The sequence below is a fragment of the Hyposmocoma kahamanoa genome, unplaced genomic scaffold (genome assembly GCF_003589595.1).
Source record: "Hyposmocoma kahamanoa isolate Upper Pololo Valley unplaced genomic scaffold, ASM358959v1 92, whole genome shotgun sequence".
Classification (NCBI taxonomy): Eukaryota; Metazoa; Arthropoda; class Insecta; order Lepidoptera; family Cosmopterigidae; genus Hyposmocoma; species Hyposmocoma kahamanoa.
In genome coordinates this window covers 20,328,943-20,356,581 of record NW_020654748.1, presented here as the reverse complement: position 1 = coordinate 20,356,581, position 27,639 = coordinate 20,328,943, and the positions used below count along the sequence as shown (strand labels likewise).

Sequence of the window (27,639 nt, the reverse complement as noted above, 5' to 3'; positions counted from 1 at the left end):
TATTTGTATTAAAGACTAACATACTTATATAATACAATAAAACAGTTATGCCTAATTATTATTTACACGTATTGTCTGCGAGACGTGTGACACAACGTGGGTGTCCGATAGCCTCGGTACATGACACTCTTCGGCCAAACTCATCCTTCATGAAGGTCGACAGATGTTGAGATGGTCCTCTTACCACAAACGAATTAAAATTTACATTGTGGCGGGATCCCAACTGCTCGACCCTCAGGGTAGCATTGACTTTGGACTCCGGAGCCTGCATTGCACGGCCTCACTCGTCTGGGGGGTTGGTCGGAGGACAACCGACTCGCCCCTCCGTTGGCGCGGGAGCCCTGGCGTAAGCTAGGGCGGCCGGGCGGCGTCGTGGTGAATGTTCACTGATCCCACGGCGCCGACTCAACCGGCGAGAGGGAAACCCGGGGGGGTTTTAGTGGGGTAGGCCCTCCAGTCCCCACATAACCCCTGAGTCTCCCTGGGCTCAGGGGTATCCATAAAGATTTCCCCCCCGTCAAAAAAAAAAAAAGGGTAGCATTGACTTTACCCCGTATATACTCCACAGTATCGGCAGACTTTGTGGAGTAATGAAGCCGTAACACATACCTAGAACAAGGTCGTCGGTATCGCTGGACGCAGTAAATGATTAGGGTCAGTTGAGGCGGTGCCACTAAGGTTACGGCTACTTGTACGGTGTACTTCGTTTTATTTTTCATCTTATTCAGAGCCGTCCTCGTCGCACTGGTCAACTCTTCTCGGTGGTACTGACGACACAGCTCCAGAGATGAGTATCCGTTTATTTTTCATTTTCTTTCCCTGTGTTGGTAACTGCCTGGGTTGTGGTTGTGGAGCACTGAATCGGTTAGCATCGGCAACAGCAGCGTAGTCACGTTGAGGGGTCAACGTACTTACGCGTGACGTCTCCGTCGAACGATATTTATTATATTGATCCACGTACATTTACATAATATAAGCAACTTCCAGGCTATTGGTTAGCACCATCTAGTTATAAGACGGAATTTTGACCTTTTTCAGATTTACTATCTGTAATATAAAGATTATCAGTCCACTTGAGTTATTTGTCCATGCTTGTAGATATGGAATGAATTAATGAAATAATAATAACGCAGACATTCGTAACCAGGGAAAGTCTATGTTGCGGAATATAAAATATTGCAAATAAAAATACAGTGGTGAGACAGAATAATAAAGCATTCTTCAACTTGTGTGCCGGCCATCATCCCGTTCTCCCTTTTCTCACCCTTAGGGCACGTGTATACGCTAAGAAATTCGACGTGTCTGCTACAGAAAAGATGATAATGGTCTTCTACATGGCAAGAACTTTGTCAGATCTAGCCACGAAAATATGTCGTGTCTGCTGCAAACGAGAAAATGATGAGTATGTACCCGATACGAATGCTTTCGGACAGACGTGTTTAGGGTAAAATGTGTCAGTGCATTACGAGTCTTCCAGGTAGCTGTCGTCTTACTACCGTCTGTGGGAAGAAATATGATGTTCTACATGTTGACTACTAAGCAACAACCGTCCACGCGCATAAACGTTGGTTTACTGACAATGCACCTCACCCCGCCCCATACAATAGCGGCAGAGCGCGTCATGGTGGGGGGTAGACAAGATTTTTTTCTTGTCCGGCGTTGAGGCAGTATACACAGTTTATGTGTAGAAACAACACGACTCCTTGCATAGACCAGGTGACTTTTCTTAGCGTGGACATGCGCCCTTACCATCCACCACCTTCACTCTCGTCATTCGTTCTTTGCTACTGACTCATAATTAGTTAATTACGGTTGCGTTCAAAGGAAAAGTTACTGGATGTAGTCTTTCTTAGCAAATAATTGCTGTTTCTTTATAAGTTTCTTCATAATTAAAATATACATTATTAATCACAAACATAAATAAAAACTTCGAGAAAGAATTGCGTTTGCAGAACTTAAAAAAAACTATTTTTCACAATAAAATTATCACTACATATTATACAGAAGCCGCTTAATGATCTAGAAATCTTAACATAGTATTAATGATAATAAATCTTTTGATATAAATTTAAATAAATTTATTGATACTACTTTAACGAAGTTTTTTTATAATGTTTAGTGATGGCAATTCGTGCACCTGATGGTAAGCTACACGCCTGTCTATAACAGTTGCAGTGCCAATCAGAGCTTTAAATCGCAAAAGATATGAAGGGCACTGACAAGTTCCATGTGCCTGTAATTTCACTAGCATCCTTACCCTTCAAAACCGGAACACAGCAATACTAACATTACTGCTTGGCGACAGAAATAGTTAAGATGGCAGTACTACCCTAGACGAACTCTTTCACATGGAGCTCTACTGCAACTAATAAATTTAAAAAGTTATAGAAGTCTTAAGGTATTTATGTTGCTGGAACTCAGAGATCGCTAAAAGGGTCTTTGACAAGTATAGAAAACTAATGCCTTGAATAGTTATTAAAAAAAGACATAATTATATCAATATAGAAAGAAACAAAATACATTTATTATTACAGGTTACTGTTATTTATTTACGTATTTATATTATTTATAATAATTTAATGTTATTGATATTGTTTTTGTTTAACATAATTAATGTTTTGTTTTTTACGAAAGCCCGTTATTTTAGTTATTGTGTCCTGTATTCAGGTCTGCCGGGAGAAATTTCTTTTAGAAATAAGCAGAAACTTTTGTTAGTGTTTTCCTTTTGTTAAATGTGATCTGACGATTAAATAAATACATAAGTTTTATTTAAAGAAACAAAAGTTGCAATGTCATCAATATATGAAAGGATCTGCAGAAATAAATCTCGACTGATTTAGTGAGTTACCAGAATGCATTACTCCGTGATGGGTAAGAGAAAGAAAAAAATATAGAAAATATAAAAAAGTCGTAATCCGCACTAAAATTCGTCATTAAAGAAAAATATCTCAGACGTCTAGAAATAAAGTGTTGGAGAAAAAGGTTATATTTTTTGTGGCATTTAACGACCTTAATGTAGCCATACAAGCTACATTTTTATAATCGGTTTGCTAAAACTTGTTTTTACTTTTACAACAGAATAGAAATTTACCACAGCACAAAAATAAAGAATAGATAAAAACCAAAGGAAAACGAAAAGCAAAAAAACCGATGCCGCAATGCCGCAAATATATCAAATTACAAACAACGAAAACAATTTGAAATACTGTCATGTATGCAGCTATGACGTAAACAAAGGGTTCACTCAGCTAATGCCGCAGCCGAGATTAAGTTGTGACGCTGGTTTTCAGTAGATAAGCAATTATCACATTCGGATTGTATATATTGAATAGTTGACACTACTTGGTACTTGGTGCAACGGGCTGGTGTCCGCAACTCCACGACAAAGCGCCTATTTTGCGTGTGTTGACACTATATCGCTCATCAAACAAGGTATGTCTACGGTAGTATGGTAGGGACTTAAAAATATCCACCACACTACCAATGCTTCGCTTTGTGGTACGATAAGTACCGCGGGAATTTGACTACCTCGGTGGTCCAACGCTTTTCACTGTGGGTTTTGGATAAGGAGATTTCTGGTGCGATTCTCGGTAGGACAAATTTGGGAAGTGGACTCTTCTAAAATTGATTCTGGTCTGGGTAGTGCTCCGGAGTGAATTCCGATACATTGATACTATATTTAGACTAGGTAATTTTTATCTGTCAAATACCCTGTCGCAAAAAGACTTTAGTAATAATAGCTAATTTCTAATAGCAAAAAGAAGATTTATATAACACACATCTATAACCGTTACTTTATTACCTCCACACACCTCCCACTGCTGAGCAAGGGTCTTGTAAATCACCTCGGGTTCAACCTTCACAATGTCTTAGAAAGGTTTGGGAAATCTTTACCCTACAATATATATTATAACTATTTGAAGATATATGGAGGCCCCGGACCGTATTGAGGTAACTTGGTGCAATATAGCTTCAATCTTAGAAGATATCCACCTCCAAAAATGGGCTGTTGCTGAGCACGGATTTCCTCCCAGGCGAGGGTTTAGGCCATAGTCCGCTACGCTGATTAAGTCTCCCGATACCTCCGAATTAATTTTGTTTTAGCAATATGAAATTTTATTAAATTTACTTTTATTATTAATCAATAATGCTAGTTAGAATCAATTAAAAATAGTCAGCCGTGACCTGTAAAAGACCCATAACGTTGGTGTGTTTCAAAAACATTTTATTTTCAATGTGTAACAATCGTGAAAACCTAAGAACTTGAAATTCTCGACTCTAAGAAACTCGAGAGCAACCTCTCGAGTTTCTTAGAGCCGAGAGAGATAGCCGACTGTTTTCAGCTACTTGGAATGGACATGTCGTTCAATTTGAACTTCGGCAGATACATTGAATCCATGGCAAAAAATGCAGCAGAGAAGTTTGGCATCCTTTCCAGGGTGAGGCGTTACTTTACACCGAGACAGTTGCTTCAGCTGTACCAAGCAAATCGGGTCGTGCATGGAGTACTGCTGCCACCTTTGGGATGGCTCTACTACATACCAACTGGCTACCTTGGATTCAATTAACAACCGTACCAAGAGGCTTATAGGTGCTCGGAATTAGTGGATGCGAAACTGCAGAGCCTTGAACACCGTCGTAAAGTTGTCTACTTGTGGGTATTTTAGGCTTGGGTTCCACTCCTATGTTGTGGATATTCCAAAGATTCGCATGAAGCGTTACGCTTCCATATTTATATGGCGAACGGCTATGAAGTTGAATTCCCTGCTTGCAGACTTGTTCCTTGGACGTTATAACTTGGGCCTTACCAGGGCGAGAGTGAATACGCATGCTCACGCTCATATCAGGTGAGATGGAGGTCAAATGCACACTTACATTTTATAAAAAAAATATATATATATTGGTTTTATAATTGTATATTTATAAGTGAAATTAATAAATACATTAAATAAATGAATAAATTCATTCATGTGTATAACCTTTAATTGTTGTTATTGTTAATGAACAACAACAACAAGTAAGTAAGGGTCAATAGCACATTATATCTCTTAGAATCTATGAAATAAATTATTTGAGTTTGAGATTCTTCGTAATAACTATTTGTGAACTAATAAATGAATGAAGCAAACAACCCTAGTTCCCTAGGCCAAACAATAAGATAGATCCGCTAAGTTACCACAAATCTCACCTTTAAATACAACGGGTTGGGAAATCGTCCACGATGTTAAACTCAATCTAAGTTGCCATAGACTTTTAATTAAATCCGAACGTGAGAGCCCGCGGCTCGCGCCACGAACTATTGCCAACTTTTATAAACAATTTAAATTGCGACCCCGCCCGCCTTAACGTTCTGGAGCATTTCATTATGTTTGTTCTTACTTTTTATAATAAAAGCTGTATTTTTGTTACTGTAATTATTTGTCCTGTTTTTAACCGACTTCAAAAAAGGAGGAGGTTCTCAATTCGTCTGTATTTTTTTGTGTTACACGATTACTTCGATATTTGTGAACCGATTTCGATGATACTCTTCTTGTTAGAAAGGAGGTACCTCTGTAATGATCCCATTCAAATTTAAAGAAAACACTCCACATCTTGGGGTGGCAAATTAGGGGATGAATACGGCTTATACAATTTCACTCACTTTCCGTTAACCGATTTCAGTAATACTTGGCAAATAGATGTAATTCCACAAACTTATGAAGTCGGCTTTTGTTATAAAAAAAAATATGATTATTATAATAAAAATTGTAGCAGTAGAGCTCCTTGTGAAAGAATTCGTCCAGTGACATACTGCCTTACCTATTTCTGCCGTCGGTTTTGAAGGGTAAGGGTGCTGGTAAAATTACAGGAACATGGGATTTGTCTACTTATGTCTCAGGGTGACGTGCGCAGCGGGAGTGTCCCTCAGATTTTTGCGATATAAAGCTCTGGTGGTAATGCAATATTTATGGACGGGCGTATAGTTTACCATAAGGCGGACGACTTTTTCGTCCCGTCACTTAATATTACTAAAAAAAACTGTGTTTTTGTTACTAAAATTTTATCAACTTATTATTGAATATATTATTAAAAGTACAGTCCTGGACTGACCTTAATATGGCTTTAGCTTTCTCTTTAAATCGATACCTAATAGTGGGGTTAAATATTTCAGAAATTTCTGCGGACGTGTGTACAACTCACACAAGTTATATCGCAATTGGATGATTAATAATGGAAGGGATACGAGACAAGCATAGAAATATACGTATATGTTCATATAAGTTTTTTCTTTTCCTTTTTTTCAGTCATAGCCATGCTCTAGGGAAACCTTGTGTCGCTGGTGGCATGTACGCACACATAGACAACCATAAATCACACCCAAACTTACGAGAGAAACAAATGTAGGCCATATAATTTCTCCCGGACCATTGAACCTGATGCCTATGCGTGGCAGATCAGCATGGTAAATCTTCGGCCACAGAGGCTTTTTCAAACAGACTGTAAATACAACCTTTATGTCAAAGGCAAGCTAACTATGTAGTTGAAATGTTTCAATAACCTTGAAATCAGACTATCAAAGACTTTAAATTTGAAGTCTTAATTTTCCTCTTTTAGCGTCTGGAGATAAAAACAAAATTTGTCACGAAAAATACAAACTCGTGAAGAAGCTTTCATTTTCAATTCATATCTATGTTCCAGGATGATTCGGACTGCATGAAGTTATGCGTGAAGTTGTTATTAACTTCATGCAGTTGAAGTCGACTCGACTGCACGAAGTTGACAAGTCACATGTGACTGTATTTCACCAGTACTAATTATGAGTACGTTACGTCTAATTTTTATTTATTTAACCGCGCATTGATCTCTCAGACCGACGACTGTCGTTTGCCGTGTTTTTTCTGAAACGGAAAACGTTAGAGCTTTAAGCTCCCTGCTAGCTGTGTGGTTTGTAGCTAACTTCATTTCAGCGTAACAGGAGTATTCATGCGGGTATAGGTGTCACAGTTTTAGGTAATTAATATTATTAGTAATTCCCATAGTTATATATTATTTTTAATTATCATTTAGTTTACATTACGTATCATATTTGTAAATTATTTTAGGTTATATTTTATAACCTCAATATATACGAGGATTATATGAGAAGGTTTTTGGAAGAGGATGACTCTGATCTACGACTTTGAGGATCATGTGGAAGTGCATCTAGTAAGAAATTGCACAAAGCAGGAGATAGTTCTGAATGTGAGGAGAAGTTTCTAGTATACTACCTAGGCAAAAATAGTCAAATTAAGTAGAAAAACCGACCTCAAAAGTACGTGGAATTACATATAATTACCAAGTTTCATCGAAATCGGTTACCGGAAAGTGCGCAAACCCGGATTCATCCCCTAGTTCGCCACTATACGGGACTTGACACAGGAGATAATAAAAATCGGTTCTCACTACTCAAAGTATATTGAGAGAGAAAAACGCCTTGAATTAAAGAATAGCAAAATCAACCATTAAAATAATTGCTCCTTATACTAAAATTTAGGCGCTATTTATAAAAATGAATCTTTACGCGTGAATAGCATAGAGGTGGATGATTTCCTTCAAAACTATATGGGACCACTATGGAGGTACCCTCTTTCCAACAAAAAAGAATCATGAAAATCGGTTCACAAATACCGTAGTTATCGCGTAACAAAAAAAAAGACATACAGTCGAATTGAGAACCTCCTTCTTTGTTTGAAGTCGGTTAAATAAAATGCTCCATCGATGACTGTAAAAAGTATTTATGAGCAATATATATTTTTGTATGCAATATGGGTTTATGGTTTTTAAAATGTTGTATAATATTCTTTGACATTTCCGAGTTTCTTAATTTTGAGAGAACAAAAAGTATATTTTTGTTAAAGTTTTTGTAAGTCATAAGAATATTGTAACTTATCATCATAGCTGTAATAAAAGACTGCTTTATCTTTAATAACAAAAAAATTCAAAAAACTTTACATATGATATATAATTGAGATACAATTTTACACATTTACTGAACAACATACTAAAATTGCCTTCGAACTTTCGGTCTCACACACCGTGGGCGGGTATAGGAAGGTTAAATATAAACATTATTATTTTGTAGTGTTACTTTTTTGTTTGGCTAAATGTGCCAGTGTGTCTAGTCGACCAGTATGAGAATCGCAAAAATGTCAGATAAAATGATTCCAAGCGCGTGATTTATTTAAATTATAACATTCATTACCATCCCTTTACCCTCATCACATTATTTGCGGTAGGCGCAGTGTGTTTTCTTCTTCCATTCATCTTTATCACCCGTCATCTCGTTGTTCACTCCCTTAAAGGAATGGCTCAAGGTGTTACCTCGAAAATAAATCGTAGTAAGTGAGAAAGAGATAGATGACAAACAGCATACGAATAAAAAAGCGAAATGGCAATAGTTTGGGCGCAGTGGCAGTGCCCCTAAGATTTTTGCGATTTAAAGCTCTGAATGGTACTGCAACTGTTACGGACAGGCGTGTCGCTTACCACCAGGCATCCGACTTGGTCGTCCCGTCACTTGATATTAAAAAAAAACTGCCTCCGTGGCCGAACGGTTACCATACCGGACTGCCACGCAGAGGTCCCCGGGTTCGATTCCCGGGCCGGGAGAAATATTTGTATGGCCTACATTTATTTCTCTCGTGAGTTTGGGTGTAATTTGTGGTTGTCTATGTGTGTGTCCATGGCACACGCGAGACAGGGTTTCCCTAGTGCGGGGCTATGTTGAGTGTGTGCGTTATTATTATTATAAAAAAAAAATGAAATACTGACCGAGAAATAGCCAATAACTTTCATGACCTCGGTGGCCTAGCGGTTAGCAATGTGGGCCCTAGAAGTGGACGCACCGGATTTGATTACCGGAAGGATCAATTCGGGAAATTAACGTTTGACTTGGCTTCACGAATCATAATAACTATCAAATCAACCCCTTATTCCCAACTAATGTGGATTTATCAACATACAATTTTAAATTATAATTGAAAATTTAAATATAGTATATGAATAAGTATATTCAACTGAAAAATAAAAACTAATTATAAACAACATAAAATGTTTACTGCTAGGGTGCTTGAGGTGCTGAGAGGTAGAATGAAGCTGAAGCAAATTCAATCAGACTGCATAGAGACCTGTCACCGACTAGGGACTGCTAAAAAGGAGCGTACTCCCCGTGCGCTAGTCCGTTTTGCGACTTATAAAAGTAGATCCGTCGTTTGGAAGGCCATGACGGCGTTAAAGGGCACGAGCTGCAGCCCGTAAGCATTTCGGCATTAAAAACTGTTGGTCATCTGATGGTACCATAGTTGTGATATTGCCGGACAAGAGCAGAAGGAAAATTACTGAGTCTGGGGAATTACAAAAGCTCCAGGCCAGTTTTCCACCCACGGCAGGCAGCTAATTCATCAACCACCATGATTATTGTGAGGTACTTCCACTTTAAGCAATTTTCAACTACAAAATGTTAAGGTATTTCATCATGAAGTCATTAAGTCATCATTAAGTAAACCCTACGAAATCACAGGCAATAATTGTAGGTAGCAATAGACTTTACTGCAGGTTGGACATTAATAATCTCCCCAAAGTATGATGGAGTGAGTCTTGCATATGCTGAAAATACAAAGAACCTGGGTCTGATAATCGACCATACAACAACACCAAGGTTTGCTTGCTCAGTCCCTACTACTCCCTCTTCTCGACTATGCCCATGTTTGTTATTTGGATGTTCCTGAGGAGCTGCTTAACAAACTAGAGCGCCTACAAAATCTGGCAATCGGTTTCACATTCGGTTTACGTAAATATGACCATATCTCTGAATTTCGGACTAAATTGAAATGGCTCCCAAACCGACTTCGCCGACATATGCACGTTCTTTATCTTCTTTATAAAATTTTAAATTACCCCCAGCTTCCTCATCATCTTTGTTCCCGTTTTTCCCTCTTATCCCCCAATTCCCGCCCAAAACGTACCTGTGACACTAGAATACTTTTATATCCCCAATCTAACTCCAAATTCTTTCACATTTCTTTTACTGTAACTGCAGCTCGTATTTGGAATAAACTACCTGCTGACATTCGTGACAGTCCATCGGAGGCATCTTTCAAACACAAATTAAGAGAGCACTTCCTGTCAAACGCGTTAGATAGTTAATCGGTAACATATTTGTAAACAAGTTATATTATATATTCTACTTATGTTTATATTTTTGTATATAAATGTGTGTATGTCTGTCGTATGTACATTATTATTATTTCACATTTAAATTTAAATTTTATTGTACAATAATTAGTCCCGCAGACTTCATTTTTGCACCATGGCTAGGGTTGGCTGGAAGAGATCTCTTATAGAGATAAGCTCACCTTTGTATATATCCATTGTAACGTGTGTTTCATGTGTCTTCTCTTTGTACAATAAACAATATATGTATATAAAATTGTAATTAAAATAAATCACATAAATGAAAATTAAAAAAAAAAAATTTGAAAAAATTAAGTTCTTAGGTTTTCGCGATTGTTACACATAGGAAATGAAACTATTTTTCCGGATTTAAATCGCGTATATTTGTTTTTTCAAGCAAACCGACGTTTCGGGCTATCTATTGTGGAATAATGAATTCTACCTACAAACTGACGGTATAGCAATGGGCTCCCCGGTATCTCCCGTTGTTGCCGATATTTTCATGGAAGACTTCGAGGAGCGAGTTTTACCCATGGCCCCAGCTAGGCCGAAGATTTTCAAACGGTACGTTGATGATACTTTCACAATATTACCTAAAGATAGCATACCTTATTTCTTGGACCATCTTAATTCTTTTAGTACTAAGATCCAATTTACTATGGAACAAGAGAATGGTGGTACTTTAGCTTTCTTAGATGTTTTAATTAAAAGAAATCCTAATAACACCTTAGGCCATACTGTATTTCGAAAGAAAACCCATACAGATAGGTACCTCAATGGTAATTCCCATCACCATCCTAGCCAGTTAGCTACCGTGGGCAAATCTTTGTTTCAGAGAGCATATGGTGTCTGCGACAGTAATCATCTGGCGGGGGAACTTCAGCATATAAAGCAAGTCCTACATGCGAATAAGTTGAGGATTCCACGCCAATGCCGCAGACCCCGTGTGAAACCACCAACAGTCGAGCAAAGACCTGCCATCTTACCTTAAGTGAGAGGTGTTACAGACAAGATCGGAAGAGTCCTCAGGCACGCATCTATCAAGACCTATTTCAAGCCCCTGAGGAAGATTTCTCAGTTCCTGAGACCCGTGAAATGTAACATCCCCTTACAGGATGCAGGAGTTTACAAGCTTGACTGTGAGTGCGGTCTCTCTTATATTGGACAAACAAAGCGAAGTATTTGTACCCGCGTCAAAGAACATATCGCTGATGTCAAACACCGTCGCGTAAACAAGTCTGCAGTCTGCGAGCATGTCATGGATAAACCTACACATTCAATGAAGTTTGACAAACCCCAGGTCCTTGCAAAAGAAGTCCGTTATCTGCCCAGGATGCTGCGAGAGGCCATTGAAATTAAAAAACATGCTAATTTCAACAGGGAAGATGGTTTCTCCGTACCACCAGGTTGGGATCCAGTATTTCCTCTAATGAAAAATCCCAAACAGACATAAGACTGCAGTACTAATTAATGTTTTAGTTTATTCTAATTTCTATTAATAATTAATAATAAATTAAACTTAATAAAAATTCATTCAATAAAATAATTTGTAAAACTTAATGTAGCGTAAATTGGAATGTTTTCTTTGTAAAATTAAAAATAAGGTATTTAATTAATAACTATTGTAACTATAGTGAAAAAATAGGGTGGTTTGCATTAATATTAGACATAACTGGTTGAAGACTGTACCACCTCAGTCAACCGTGACCATGGGACCTGTAAAGGGCCCGAAACGTCGGTTTGTTTGAAAAAACAAATATACGCGATTTAAATCCGGAAAAATAGTTTCATTTCCTAAAATTAAGTTCGACATAAAACTTATACTTACGAGTAAAATTAATCTTTGAAAAATAAATAAAACACAAATAAAATGAAGTTTAGCATGTGTTATATTGTTCTTAAGTTTTCACGATTGTTAAACATAGGAAAATGTTGCGTATACATTTGTTTTCATACAAACCAACGTTTCGTGCTATTGACAGGTCCCATGGACAAAGCTGACCTTAAAAGAGTCCGAAACGTTGTGTGAAAAATAAAAACAAATGTACGCGATTTAAATTCGAAAACAATGTTTCATTTTCCAATTCACAATAACAATCTTAAGTTTATTTTGTGATATGAACAAACTAAGATAACGTATTAAACAGAAAACTATTCCATATATTCCGTATATCCATTCAAAGTAGTTTTTACTAAATGAAACGGCATTCATTATAAATGTGTGGAATATTATTGGTTTCGGTTTAGGTATAATGTACCTTTACCGTGAGTTTTTTTTGTGATTCCAAGTGCCAGAACAAACAGCAGTTGCAGTGCCACTCAGGTTGCTAACAGGTTGACTGCATGCGTGGAGTCGTATCCAACTTCATGCAGCCGATACCACGACTGCATGAAGTTGATTACACATTAACTGCATGAAGTCCATCTCGGCTGCATTATTATGATTTACGCATTAACTGCAAATAAGCAGTCAATCTGTCTGCAGTAACAGATCCTGAAATCGCCAAGATCTGAGAGGCGCTGTCAAGTGGATACGTCCCATGTGCCAGTAATTTCAGCAGTACCCTTCAAAACCAGAACGCAGTTATACTCACTTTACAATTTGGAAGCAGAAATAGGTACGGTGACATTACTTCCAAAATATAGTAGCAGTAGTTCCTTGTGAACGAGTTCGTCCAGGTTAGTACTGCCACCTATTTCTGCTGCTAAGCAGTAATGTCAATATTAATGTGTTCCGGTTTTGAAGGGTAAGAGTGCTGGTGAAATTACAGGCACATGGGACTTGTCAACGTACGTCTCAGGGTGACGGGCGCAGTGTTAGTGCCCCTCAGATCTTTGCAATTTAAAGCTCTGAGTGGCACTGTAACTGTAAAGGACAGGCGTGTAGTTTACAATCAGGCGCACGACTTGTTCGCTATCGACAATCAACACTGTAGAATCATGGTAGAGGTATCGGTTTTCAACTAGGATCGCTAATGATTTCCAAAAGATTGCCTCGATCGTGTGAAGTCAAAGTCCGGAAGTCGCTTTTCACGCATCCGTTGGTTGTGTTACTACTCAAACAACGTTTCACACAAGTACAGTCAACGTTAGAAGTCCAATGCCGAATTCATTATCATATCACACAGTGTAATAAGGCCACAGCTACAAAATGACAATTTTTCAGGAAAGAGGCTTAAAGATTCTACAAACGAAATTGTCGATTACTTCTTTAGGGTCGCCGCACATTACCGCTGCCCGGTGATGCATTAACACGTGCAATGCAACATAAACTTTATCCTCCACAAGATAAGGCTACATTTCTTTAAACAAAAAATGAATATGCAGCAACCGGCGGCATAAGGCTTTAAACAGCACCGGGCACACTTAATAATAAGGTAGTCTGGAACATTATTCTCTACTTAATAAAGTATACATTTCTTCTAACAAAATAGTGAAGCTGCGCGACAATACAAAGTGTTATTTATCGTCTCAATAATAAGGTATATTATGATTATACAAAGATCGAACACACAGAAATATTTCGTCGACCCTTTTTCCGTCGAGTATTGCTCTTTACCAACTGAGCTACGGGTCCAGTTATCGAGTCGTCGAAATTCTCCTGTGTTTTATTATACATCTTTCTATTCATCTTTGTATTCGCTTTCGGCATTCGATGCCGCTAGTGACATCTAGTGAGAGATTTTTTAATAACCTCGTCAATACGGTATATTTCTGTATTGGCTCGTGCTGCTTTATCATACTATTTAACCTAGTGAAGGGGGTAGTGCAACCTGGCCGAAACGTCGGGATAATAAGAAGTTGTGCAAATCCCTATTAAATTGTTTAGCCGCGTTTATTCCCGTTTTTGACATTATGACATCTGTCTGCAACACAGTACTTTTATTAAATCTTTGTTTTTATTTTTGACTGATTTTTGCACCAACGATCCCATTCTGCGGGAGCATAACGTCCATACCAAATTACCTACCGTATATCTCCGTAAGACGCTTGATTTCTTTGGTCACATTGCTAGGAAAGAAAGGCACAACTTGGAACAGCTAATGGTTTCTGGACGGATAAACAGTAAATGTCCAGGGAGTAGCTATCTCACAAGATAGTCCGACCAAATTTGTACGGCTCTCGGTATGGGTCACCATGATGCATGCACTCCACTATGCCAAAGACCGCCACAGATGGCATAGCGTCATCCTGCAGAAACTGTTTCCGCGGAGGAGTTACGACCCCAGTAATGAGGAATACGACGCGAGGATGAGGATAAAGAAAGAACCTGAAAGAACTCTATAAAGCACTTTTAAATCCAGCATTTAGTTTTCGAATAAGGCTCCAGTGAGTTTGTTGACTGCATAATTCACTACATCAAATCAACCATTGATTATTATCTACATTGATATGTAAGTTTGCAAAACATGAGCTAACTTTTGTGTGTTTATGTTATCCCTCAAAGGGATACGTTTAAACATGACGCGAGTATGAAATGGTTTTCCATTTGAAAATTCACATAGAGCTTTTACCGCTAAGTGTACATCCCACTAAACACTGATACACTAAACATTGCCTTTGCCCATTCGATTGGAACGCTCGCAAACGCGAATGACATGGAACTGCAAACAGTTGAATGATATTTTGCTATGCAAGCGTTTTGCCAAAATGCTTGTTTGAGCATAGGAGTGGTGAACCTTTTCTGCGTTTGTAACTTTCTGTTCCTACGCTCTTGGTATGTGAATGTAGGTGTTGAACATGAAAATGTAAATTGGATTTGTGAAGCCAGTGGCCTTGGTGGTTTTTTCTTGTTCTTTGTGTCCGACCTTTGTATTAATTAATTAAAACAAACTAGTGGAGTAATTTTACAACACAGGAATATTACCATGAGATTCAATACAAATCAAAAGCATTAGATTTGTCAATGAAAACTTTTGAATAAGGAGCGTTGCGGCGTGAAAGAAGATGTAGTTAGAACGATAGAGAAAGACATGCTTAGGTGGTTTAGACGGGTAAAGAGGATGAACGAAAGAAGATTGACGAAATAGATTTAAAAGTATGATCAGGCAACTTGGTGAAGGCCGACTAAGACGAACTTTCCAAGACCAAATTGAGTACGTCCAAACGTCCAAAAAAATACCCAGCCAAAAGTATACCGCAACACACGTTTATCGTAAACGTGTGTTGTAAGCCAGTAAAGAGTACGGATACTAAACGGAACGCAAGCACGCCATCTATAGTCCATTTCACATAGAATGGGTGCTGCGACATTTTAAATTTTTACGTTGCATGAATAATAGTTTTAAATAATCTCTCATTCAATCTCATTCATTAATTATGAATGAGTATTGAGTAAGTAGATAGAAACAGCAATGATAAAGATATAAATAAATTACCTCAACTATTTGATGAGTAAAACGGAATATTTTTCAATTTTCCATTTTTCCATTTTCCAGATTGATACCATAGAATCGATAAATCAAGTCGGCTATTGTGTATCTCGCTTCAATACGAGTGCATACACCTTGTCTGTGGTTCGATTTATTTTGTTTTGAGTTTTGCGTAACGGTTTTGGAGTAATTATTCAAATTCCGTTTCGTTGCTGTTGACTTTATGCTTTGTTGTTGACTTTTTGTTAAGTTATTGTTATTTTTTTATTTGTTATGTACTTTTTTATTAACCTAATAACATAATAATCGATTACGCCTTATTTTGTTTTTTATTTTGTTCTTAAATTATTGTCCCTAAATCGATTATCTCTTCGTTACAAATTATTTCGATAAGATATTCAAACCTCTTTTTTTCTTTCGATTTTACATCAATACATCCCTTTCAAATCTCAAATGTCACTGTACCTATGTTACGTGCAACGAGCGGGGCAGTCCGCACAACAACGTTTCTCGCGCTTCGACAGAGTCGTGACATTGTTGGCAGGCGCGGTCGGACCCACTTTTCGATCGGGTCGCCACGCAGTCACGGGACTGTCCTATGTACGTTTCGCCTTGTGTATTTGAATTGTTAAACATAATAGAAAGTGCAAGTTGTAATCTCATGACATGATCCTTAAATTGCCGAAATGATGTCTGAAGGTTCGGTTCTAAACCATGACTATTTGGACACGTGTATAAGGCGAAACATATTAAAAAAGTGTGGTTTTAGCCTACCCCAACGTGAAAAGGACTTAAAACGTGTGTATGTAAACAGTCGAATGATTATTTAACACAGTAAATTTAACTTTAGACCCCGACTTATCGAATTTTTTTATCGACAAACAGTCATAAAACAAAGTGTTAACCGCTGAGCCGCCGAGGTCCTAACAACGTATGTGTGTAATACATGTGTAATATTACAGAACGTCGTAAGATTTAAACATGAATAAGATAGTGCTTTACGAGGATGGAAAAACAAACATAACGATGGAAGGATTGCTCGAAAGAGCATGTATTTTTCCAACGAGATGACTGTAGACTAATGAAAATATTCACCTCTAGCTCTTCTGTATCATCCGTCATCTCGCCCTCATTTCCACTATATTCCTCCATTCGATTTTAATTGCCTCTGTTGCCGAACGGTTAGGGTTTTTACTCATAAGCATGATACGATGTCGCGTCGTGCTACGACGCGGCATCGTTTCACGATGCGATGTCGTATCGTGGAAATCTACGACGAGCAACATAAAAATTCACGTCACGACGCAAACTCACGGTGCGCTCACCAGTGCCGCAGTCATTTGTTATTCAATATTTAAAGATGACAGAATTTAGGTTGATTATTAAATAATCCTAGTCGAGGAGCGTCCTATAGTATGGGACAAAACATCAGAAGACTACAACTGGGCACCGTGAGTTTCTACGGTACGATGTCGTGGCGTGCGTCGTGACACGTGGAATTTTTACGTTCCTCGTCGTAGATTTCCACGACACGATCTCATATCGTGTTTATGTGTAAGAGCCCTTACTATGCTGCTCTGGCACGTAGATCTTTAGAGGGTTCGATTCCCGGGCCGGGAGAAATATTTGAATAGCCTACACATTGACTTACAATTATATGGACGTCGGGTCCGCGCTAAAAAGTGTCCGAACTTATAGGGCGTTAAAATCGTATACAGAACGTAATTCACGCTTTAGTCTTCGTTTATTCGACTGACAGCGAAGCAAGTAAAATTAGACAGTACTTCGTTGACATTACAATTTAAATTCAACGTTTTAGCTTTTTCATATTCCTTTACATGTCACTACGTTTAAATAGGTTAACTTGGGACATTTTTTTCGTGGTTTTTGTATTAGACCCGTCGTCCATTTATTTCTAAGTCAATGAGCCTACATTTATTTCTCTCGCGAGTTTGGGTGCAGTTTGTGGTTGTCTATGTGCGTATCCATGGCATCCACTATACAGGGTTTCCCGCATAAGTGTGTGCGTTATTTATTACTCCCTTCATAAATATATCAACTTGTACGAAGAAATAATAGACTAATAAAGATTTTATTTTAGGACACCGAGTGACGGGACACTCGTGAGATGTATTTCATAAACCCTCACTCGTATTTTAATGCCTTTTATTATGTAGCAGTCACATAAACTACTATTATTTAAAATTTAAATCAGAAAAGCATTGCCATTGCACCTAATACCCTAGATACAGTTGATAAATCTCATGTGCTTTCACCAACACTTTGCCCTTCCAAACATAAATCAGTAATGCGCACATTACTACTTGTCTGCCGACATGCATTTCCTGGGGCAAACTCTTTCTGATATTTTAGTAGCAATAGAGCTCCCTGTGAAAGAGTTCGTCCTGAGGGCCTACAATAACCTTTCCAAAAACAATCTTATTTCAATGTAAGCTTATAATATTACTGATATTCGTACCATGACAAACTTGTCAACCAAGTAATGTATTATTGCTAAAGGAATTGAAAGAACCAATGATTTCCGAATATTGTGTATTTCTTACTAAAAATAGGAAAAAAATAAGACTATGAGCTATATAATACAATCTCCATTGACTTTTTATTTGTAAGCCAATGACAATCTCTTGCTTTTTTGATGTTCCGAATCGCCTTATCGTAATGTTTAAGTACTTTATGGTATTTACATTCAGAGAAATTTAACTGTTAAAAATAGAAAAGTATGCAATAATAAAATATATTATAATTACATTATTTTCAATTATTTTTCCGCATTTTCATGTAGAAAAATTAACAAAACAAGTTGACTCTTGATAGTCTATAGTCAACTGTCAGTGTCGCCATGGAGCATATAGATGTCGCTGCTGCGATTCAAAGCTCCGAATGGCACTGCAACTGCTATACCGACGTGCCGCTTATTACTAAGTGCACGACTTGTTCGACAAAAAACCCTGTTCCTTGAAAAATACTGTGAAATTTTGTCGCCTTCTTTCCTATTCAAGTCTAAGAATAGAGAAAGATATCTCGAAGTTCGGCTTGCGTGTAAAAGTTTGGCATACTTACAGTCCGCATTTAAATGTTCTTTTAAGTGTTTGGAAGGCAACTGCGGTTGAAATTACTTGGACGCAGTTCCTAAGCAATGATCTGAACCCACCACAACGTATCAAAGGATGTTTCCATTTATTTTCGTATTCGAAATCAACATTAAAATGTTATTTGCTATATTGCGTTCACCTCAAAAGATCTCTCTGCAAATTGCAACGACTCGCTCAAATGTTTGAATTGCAGAGAGGGATTGGTTTACTCTCCACGAATTCTGATGCACTCTGTTTGTTTACATTGAGAAATAAAAACTTCACGGCTCCGACTATGATATATAAGCCATTCGAAATGTTTTAGATTCGATAAAGGAGTAAAGAATAAACAAACGAATGTCGACGTAGATAGACTTTAATATAAGATTAATAATTCATTGTACCGCTATTGTATAAATTTACAATTAAATTACTTCGAAACAGTACGACAGCGAGCTTCCATTTAGAGAATCAATATTAGCTAACATTTGAACAACTATTATGAATGTATAGTTATTTATTTTGGTTCGAATTACAGTGCTTACGACTACATGATATCGTCGATGTTTTATAAAGAGGGCGAAAGCGCCATTTCGAAAAATTATTCAGAAACGGAGATGGGCGAGTGTCCGGGGCTTAACCCGGCACTTGTCAATGCCGGGTTAAAATCCATTAATGCCCAAAATCGAGGGCAAAAACAATTTAAACTACATAATAATAATAATAGTAATAATAACACATGCTCAACATAGCCCGCGCTTGGGAAACCTTAGATCTATGAACATAGACAATCACAAATTACAACCAAACTCACGAGAGAAAAAGTGTAGGCCATACAAATATTATTCCCGATCGGGAAATCGAACCCGGGACCTCTGCGTGGTAGTCCAGAGTGGTAACCATTCGACCAGCGTTAAAACGGAAAGCAGTAGGTAATGCTCATTACTACTTGGCAGCAGGAATTGATAAGTAACTCTAATGCTATATTCTTATTCATTTCGTTCTTGGTTCCATAAATATTGAGTGACGTACAATTACGTTATGATTTCCATTTTCTATTCAATCGCAGTATGAAGGAGGTTCAAGCCCGAAATGATTTCGCTCATTGAACCGCGACGATCTGTGAAAGCTTTCACAGGATTTATTGGTGATTAATGTCCAATCCAGTTTAAATACGGCTACAAAATAACGAAGGTAATATTTGACTTACTACGTTATTCCCTTCGTCAGATTTACTCTGGTTTTGTTGTAACATTAATGGTTTCTCTCTCTCTCTTTTAGGTAGTAGATGTGCGATCCAAATAATACGGTTTGTCTTTACATATTATGTTAAAATTGTCGTCCATATATTGTCAAAAGTTTTTTATTTGTTTTCAACTTGTGTTTGCAAAGCAATGGTCATATAAATTAGTTAGGGGTTTTCTTTAAAATGGGAACTGCAGAGCTACCTTCTTGCTGTCTGCTAAGCGATAAGAAAGCTATTTTCAACGGTCTGTGGTTTTACAGATTTTATCACGATCACCTACAGCCACACACAGATGCCATCTTTTAATAAGCATTAAGTAGTAATAACCAATGCCAGAATGAGAAACCATCGCCGCATACCGACCCCGTCCATTTATCGCATCCATGCACTGCTACCACATACCTACACTTCTACATTATCGTAGATCCTCCCTTCGGTATCATCACGGACCGTGAGAAGTCACTTTCACGCGATTTGAAAAAGTACCTGTAGCGTGCCCCCTCGTGCCCAGCACAGAGGCGATCTGCGGCCGCTCCTCATTGATGACGAGCTCAGCGCGTTCGCTGTACACAGAGTGCACCGTCGAGATGCACGTGAGGCGAAGCTGACCGCGCTCGAAGCTGTCCGGTCGCACTATGAAGGACAGTTGGCTTACTGACGCCACCTGGAAAACACATCTTGAATTAACTATACTGTGTAATACAATATATATAATAGTCGCTAAATAAGGCGCTCAGATTATTGTCTCTATGTCATTTTGTACTAATGTCAGAGCGGGTCGGTGGGCAGTGGGACAACAGTTTTTCAATTCAGAGGCCGACTCGACTGTGGCGGCGAGAGTAATGACTTTAATTTGTTAGATACGTACGTTTGTGAAGGTTCAGTAACCTTGGAAAACGAGTAAAGTACCAAACTCTCAAGCGCCTGCTTGGTGGATTAATATTTAAAATAAACCTAAAATCTCTTCTTACATGAGACCCGTCCTTAATAGTCCTATATCTTCTACTAAGTTTTGATTATAGTACCATCTCTATCTAATATTTTGTTGCACGGGAAATGCACTATTATCTGTGCAAGCAACCCTGCGCTGGGACCTTTGTTTTTATGACACTATGTGACGGGACAAACAAGACGTGCGCCTGGTGGCAAGCGTCACGCCTGTCCATAGTCATCCTGAGACATAAGTTCTAAAGTCCCTGTAATTTCGACAGAAATAGGTAGCAGTATTACCCTGGACGAACTCTTTCACAAGGAGCTCTACTGCTACAAAACCAAAAATCAGTCATCTCCTGACCCCAGATCAGCCCGTTGATAGAGACTACATCCGGACCTTAAAAGGCGTAGTGCCTTGCGTGTGCGCCCCCGGGTGTCCGTACAGCCCCCTCCATATTGTCCAGATAGGTGACCGAGCTGTTGACTAGTTTACTTCCCATTGCGCAACTGGATGTTGCCATCGCTAAGCCGTTCAACATTGTGATGTCATTATTTTTTTTACCAAATTCGGGTGCGAGTTGCCTATAATGAACTGACTCTTTCATGGTCCACCATGGCCGTGGTGGCAAAAAGTTGCTTTTGAATGTAAATTCTAGGATAATTTCGGTCATAATTTTTGGTTATTAAAATTGTTTTAGCTGATAGTGTAGAATAATAAAATATGATTTATAAATAACATATTCCTTCACTGAACAATTTCTTTTTTTGTAAAATTTGTTGGAATTTCCTGGTTCTTTAAAGATAGGCTGCGACATCAAAGTTTCGTAATGTAACTTTATTGAAAATGTCAGGTTATGTACAAGTACAATATAAAAAGCCGATATCAAATAGTAAAAAACGAATAGTAAAAACCTTCGTGATGCCTTTTCATAGTTACTGCGTTTATTTAATTTTTAAAGGAATGTTTTTCCCTCATCTAAAAACAAACTAATTATATAGCATCTGTAAACTATATAGTTTGAGTAACCAAAAAGGCGTATTCGCTCTTCGGAGATAATAGATGAAGATATTGGTTGATAGTTCTGTCGGTCTAAAAACGGCTCGGAAACCGGTAATTTCTGAAACAGGGTTAACCCGAAGGAAAATAATCACTTTAACTTTTTCATAAGTTTACTGCGACGGATACAAAATTATTACTTTAAGTTTATCTCGTCACTTTCATTCGGTATTTTACGTTTATTTTAGTTAAAACCTTATAACAAATAGATTGGAAGAGGTTGCTCGACTCGTCATTAGTTTTTAATGTAGAATTGTGATTTTATGCAAAACTAATGAGTTTCTGTTTGAACAATAGTTGCACACAATGCTTTCGCGTGTAACAGATGTGACATACGTGACAGCCATAATACAGATACTAGCCTAAGGCTCTATTTATATTGCGGCGGATTGGAGTGGAAGCGAATTTTTGTAACATAGCATAATTAACTTTATGATTAAATTGTGTAACGTACAGAAAAGAAACGAGCCAAAATCTTCGGCGGAATGCGCGAACACGCGCGAGACATCCGCGGAAGATATTGGCTCGTATGTAGTCGTGTAGTTGACCATAAAATTCAATATGCTATGTTACAAAAATTCGCTTCCACACCGTTCCACCGCAATATAAATTGAGCCTAAATCTGTTTCTTTTTTCAAATTGCGTATGCTATAGGGCAGAGCACTACATGTTAATAAAAGGCATTGGAAATTATGGGAAATGATTAAGTACTTAGAATAATAACGCATAGAATGATAGTTTCATATCAAACGAACTGTCACAAGTGAGGCAAAAATCAAATTCATGTAGGCTAGTTTTAGTAGTAGGTTAATTTTCGGTTTTAGTGAATATTTATATAGAAATACAAGTTGAAACGCGTTACTTCCTTGTGGAATGTGATGTTAGTATCTGTTTTATGTTTGTCTAACGTATTTTTAAACTCATTTACCGCATTTCGTCATTTTTAGCTAAAATTCTGGAGCTGTTCGCGGTGCAAGTTGACCTTGAGCACTGAAGGCCCGCCCGCTCGTGTAGGCCCTTTGGGAGCGCTTCAATTTGCCTCACTTAGCATTAGCGGGCTAGGTTTCTACGCGCTATTATATTCTAAGATTAAGTATTGATCACACAAAACAGTACCAACGCTTTATATTAAACGAGATCACCGAACAATTTTAATTTAGTCAATTATTAAAATTCACTCTGCTTGAATGTCTGTGTGATAGTTATCGAGTATATTAGGCTATCTGTGCTAGTTCTACTAATACCACTAAATAAGAGCCAATAAGTACCTTAAGAACGATGAGTAGTGAGCCAAATAAATTACAGCATTTGCACTAGCAGTGACGAAATCTAGACAAACTTTATGAACTCAGTACTTTCTTTCTCACTCACGTACTTTATAAACAGATGCGAGTGAGATAGTGGCGAACGCTCAGCCACAAGTTTCGCCACATACTTCTGGAGGTTGCTGCTTCACCCTCACGCAATCAAGCACTGCATAAGTGAGATTAAATGAGAAATAATAATAATGGCGACGGCAAGCGTCTAAATTAAACGAGTTTACTTGTGTCCAGTATTTTCTATTCCTGTACTTTAATCTGTCAATTATAATTTTATAAACCATATCGCTCTTTTTAGTTCTGAATCAAAATTGTGTCAATGATACTCGCCACTGAGCTGAAAAATTTCGTTAAAATTCTATATACAAATCTATAATGAGTTTCAAAAACAGAACGTCGTATTTTTGCTAATGAAAATATCAAAGGCACTACTGGAATATTGCCTCTTGATTGGTTAAATTGGCCTAAAAGTCTTATAAAAGGGCTATAGCTCTTTAAAAAAATAAAATATTGGTTAAAACATATGCGGTACTTGGCCAGTTCCATTCTATCTCTTTGTTTTTTGTTTTGGAGCGTTTGTTTCGCTTTCATCTAAATATGTATATGAAAAGGTTGTATGGTGAAACCTTTGCTTACCCTAATAAATGTGGTAAAATAAAATTTTTATTGAATTGATATTCAATTATTTTTTGTGAAATGACTCCACTAGTTTGTTATAATTATTAATACAAAGATCGAACACTCAGAAAAGACACTCAGAAAAAATTCCTTCGATCCGGTAGGATTCGAACCGACGTCTTCTTGCATACCGTGCGAGACGCTATACCAACTAAGCCACGGAACGGAAATTTTTTGTGAAATCACTCCACTAGTTTGTTATAATTATAATTGAATATCAATTCAATAAAAATTTAATTAATACAGTGAATAGCGACATCTCTCGCCAGGACTGGTAGCTGTAAAGGTATTAACTGGGTGATAAATCTGTAATAGATTTCTCATAGATGGCGCTACGACTAAAAAGTCGTTGAAAGACCAAGTACAAAGACACGACGCAAGCACATAGAAAAATTCGTGAGGTCCGTTGGTTCGTTTCGTGGCTTAGTTGGTATAGCGTCTGACACGGTATGCAAGAAGACGTCGGTTCGAATCCGATCGGATCGAAGGAATTTTTTCTGAGTGTTTTTTCTGAGTGTTCGATCTTTGTATTAATAATTATAAATGTGGTAAAATTTATTTAATAAAATTGCTAACAAGGATTGTTAACAAAATATACACAAAAATATTGGTTCTATTTCATAAGTTTATTTACTCATATAAAAAGTGTTATATGCAATCATTACATAATTAGATCTTAACATTTCGTATCTATTACTTAGTCGACTTTAAGAACCCTAATTATGCAACGATTGCATCAAATACTATTTCAAACGTTTTTCAGTTCATTATCAAAATTATCGGTTTTTTTTCTCAACCGGTTCCAGTAGGACTAGCTCGATGGCACGCGACTTCCTTGCGCCATCACGCTCTGTGGTGCTAGTCCTACAGGCGCGAGTTCTGAGGTTCTGGTATGTATATGAGGCTCTGGAAATAAGTACTTTGGATCTTATTATTTTTAATGAAAAATCTAAATGTTCTAAGATGCATTCACAGTTACATAATTTACTCGCATTGAAAATGTCTAAGGATTAAGCACGCTTTTGCGAATTATCGAAAATTTTTTTTTTATTTTTTTTTTAACACCGATGAATTTTATCTGGTCAATTTTATATTTTGTATATGACAATGAAATTGATAAAAAAAATTCATTCAGGTTCATCAAATCAATTCAGGCAGGTTAAACGTTAGGGTGAGGTTAAGTTAAGGTTTGTTAACGTTAAAAGTGAACGTTAGTTAAGGTTACAGTGACATCGAGTTATGAGTTAGAGTAATTAGGAATGCACAGGTACTAGCGAGGAAGGTAGATTGTCTCATGTCGCTAGTAAGATACCGCAAGTGTGACGTCCCCCAATTGATAGTTGCGCCACAGTATAATAAGATAAGCTACAGTATAATAAGATAAGCTGTCCAACTCTTGCCTATTCGTTACGTCAATGCTTGCACGTCACTCGGAGCGTAAGGTTGTTACATTAGTAATTTACTTACATCTGCAGATTGCAAAATGTAAAGTACCATAAGGTACGTAGGCCATCACTGTATTTACGTCTTATATTGAAACAACCTTTGTCTAATGGAGCACTTACGTATTGATATTTTTATGCCAGTACCTGTCGCGGAATAGTATCTCGTTTTCGAGAGTATGATTATGACACAGAAATGAAATGCGAGTTTGTATATATGTCATAATGAGACCGTAACGGAGACGTTGAGGACAACGCCCTCGTCATTGATATTGTCAGGAATCACTTGATAATTGGACTTTTCGTTGTCAATCCGTCAATCGGCAGTGAAATAATGACGTCATTTGATTACAATTAAATCGTTTATCTACTTTTCACAGTAATTACTTTGAAAGTACAAAAGGTGAATCGCGTTAGAACGGATTTTAAATGTCGCGCGGCAAGTTTGTAGAGAGTGGCCGCGCTTGTTCACTTTCAAAGTAACTCACACGAAAAGTCCATCTCGTCAACTACGCGCTCATTTTATAAAGCATTGACCAGCTACTTTACTCCTTAATTTTATATGGCAACCCTACCAACGACTATTATGTCATAGGACTATATGAGATGAATGATTGAAGCTGTATTTACATGTATCTGACGTATCGTGCTGTGACACATCTAAACAGTATCAGTTTCATACATTTAATTATGATTAAATTTATATTAGTGTGACGCTTTCTGACGTGACAGCTTGTGTGTGTTTGTGTTTAGGAAACCGATACCGTTCTGACGTGTCACGACACGACACAACAGACAAATATAAAACCGGCTTAAACTGAACGGATTCAAAGGACTCCAGCAAACTGACGTGATATTGTAAACAAAGAAACCATGTCGATACCAGTTATTACGATTCGTAGATACTCTAGTAAATCGTTTCTCTAATGATTAGTAAATAACACGTGATAATATTAGCTAAGATTTATCCTTTCATAAACCACATTACACAAACAATGAACCGAATTCCGTTACACTACATCTGAAGTGATAACTATTTCCGTAAATATAACAAATTCCGATAAATGTGTATATATATATAAAAATATAAATTCGACAAAGAATAATATTGAAATTGGCATGTGCGACCCGAGCTGTGCAACTCAAGTGCAACGCGAGATTATGCGAATGTGTGCGACCGTACACGGCTCGCGGCCAGTGTGCACACATGTAAACCGCATTGCTACGTTTGTGTGGAGTTACATTACGTTTTTTCATACTATTAGTTTTTGTTGAATGTAATTATGGCAATCGAATATAATTGTTCATCGTGCTAGTGTTTTTGTTATTACAAATAATTACCTTCGTGATTGTCCGTGATAACCGGTCGTTGGTTATTATTATGATGAAGTAATTAATGGAGTAATCAATTTATTATGACGTTAATTCATATAGCCTGTTGGACAACCGATTTTCTGTTGAAATGTTCTCCTTCAGAATACTGGTATATTCTTCGTTGATATTTTGTTAGTTCGTTTTTTTATATTGTACTATAAAAATAATATATATTTTTGACGACCTCGGCGGCGGCGCAACGGTTTGCACTGTGGGTGCTGGATGAAGAGGTCCCGTGTTCGATTCTTGGTAGGAACAATTTGGGAAATGAAGTTTTCTAAATTGGTTCTGGTCTTTTTATCTATATGTCCTGGTGGTAAGTGACACATGGGTACGTGTTGCAACAGTTGCAATGTCACTCAAAGACTTGACAGGCCCCCCTGTTCACATAAAGTGGTGCCTGTAATTTCACCAGCACCCTTAATTCTTCAAAGCTTGCACTCAGTAATGATCACATTAGAAATATTTATGGTGACAGTACTTCCTTGGACTTCCTTGGAGTTCTACTGCAGGTGGTCTGCATGTTTTGGTTAATATGAAGTGAAAATTGCTATTGTACTTATGACAGGGAGTATTCATGTTTGAGATCGGATAATAAAAGAATTTTCCGGTAGACCAATACAAATATTTATAATAGAATAAAACAGAAATTTATTTTCTCCCAATAGCTTACAAATATTACAATGGCAGTTTGTACAAATATAGATATAAATATGCTACAATCGGAGACTAGTGTCCAACCTAGGTAAAAATTGTGTTACGGTCCACCAGGCCTCCACCCCATTGAGTTAACAGTAAAAATTGTACATATATATTAAAGAAGTGTACTTTAGCAAGCTAATATAAATCACAAAAAAACTTAACAATTGGAATGTGTGTGCACGCGCACGTGTGTGTGTGTGTGTGTGTGTGTGTGTGTGTGTGTGTGTGTGTGT

The 27,639-nt window shown here is 37.6% G+C and overlaps 1 protein-coding gene across 1 annotated transcript in view; it reads right to left on the bottom strand.

Moving 5' to 3' along the window:
* The window catches only part of LOC113236936, a 398,691-nt gene that overhangs the window by 82,529 nt on the left and 288,523 nt on the right, over positions 1-27,639 (bottom strand). Inside the window, exon 7 of the mRNA XM_026473163.1 lies at positions 20,388-20,565. Within this exon, the coding sequence (XP_026328948.1) occupies positions 20,388-20,565 (178 nt within the window). The remainder of the gene's footprint in view (positions 1-20,387; positions 20,566-27,639) is intronic.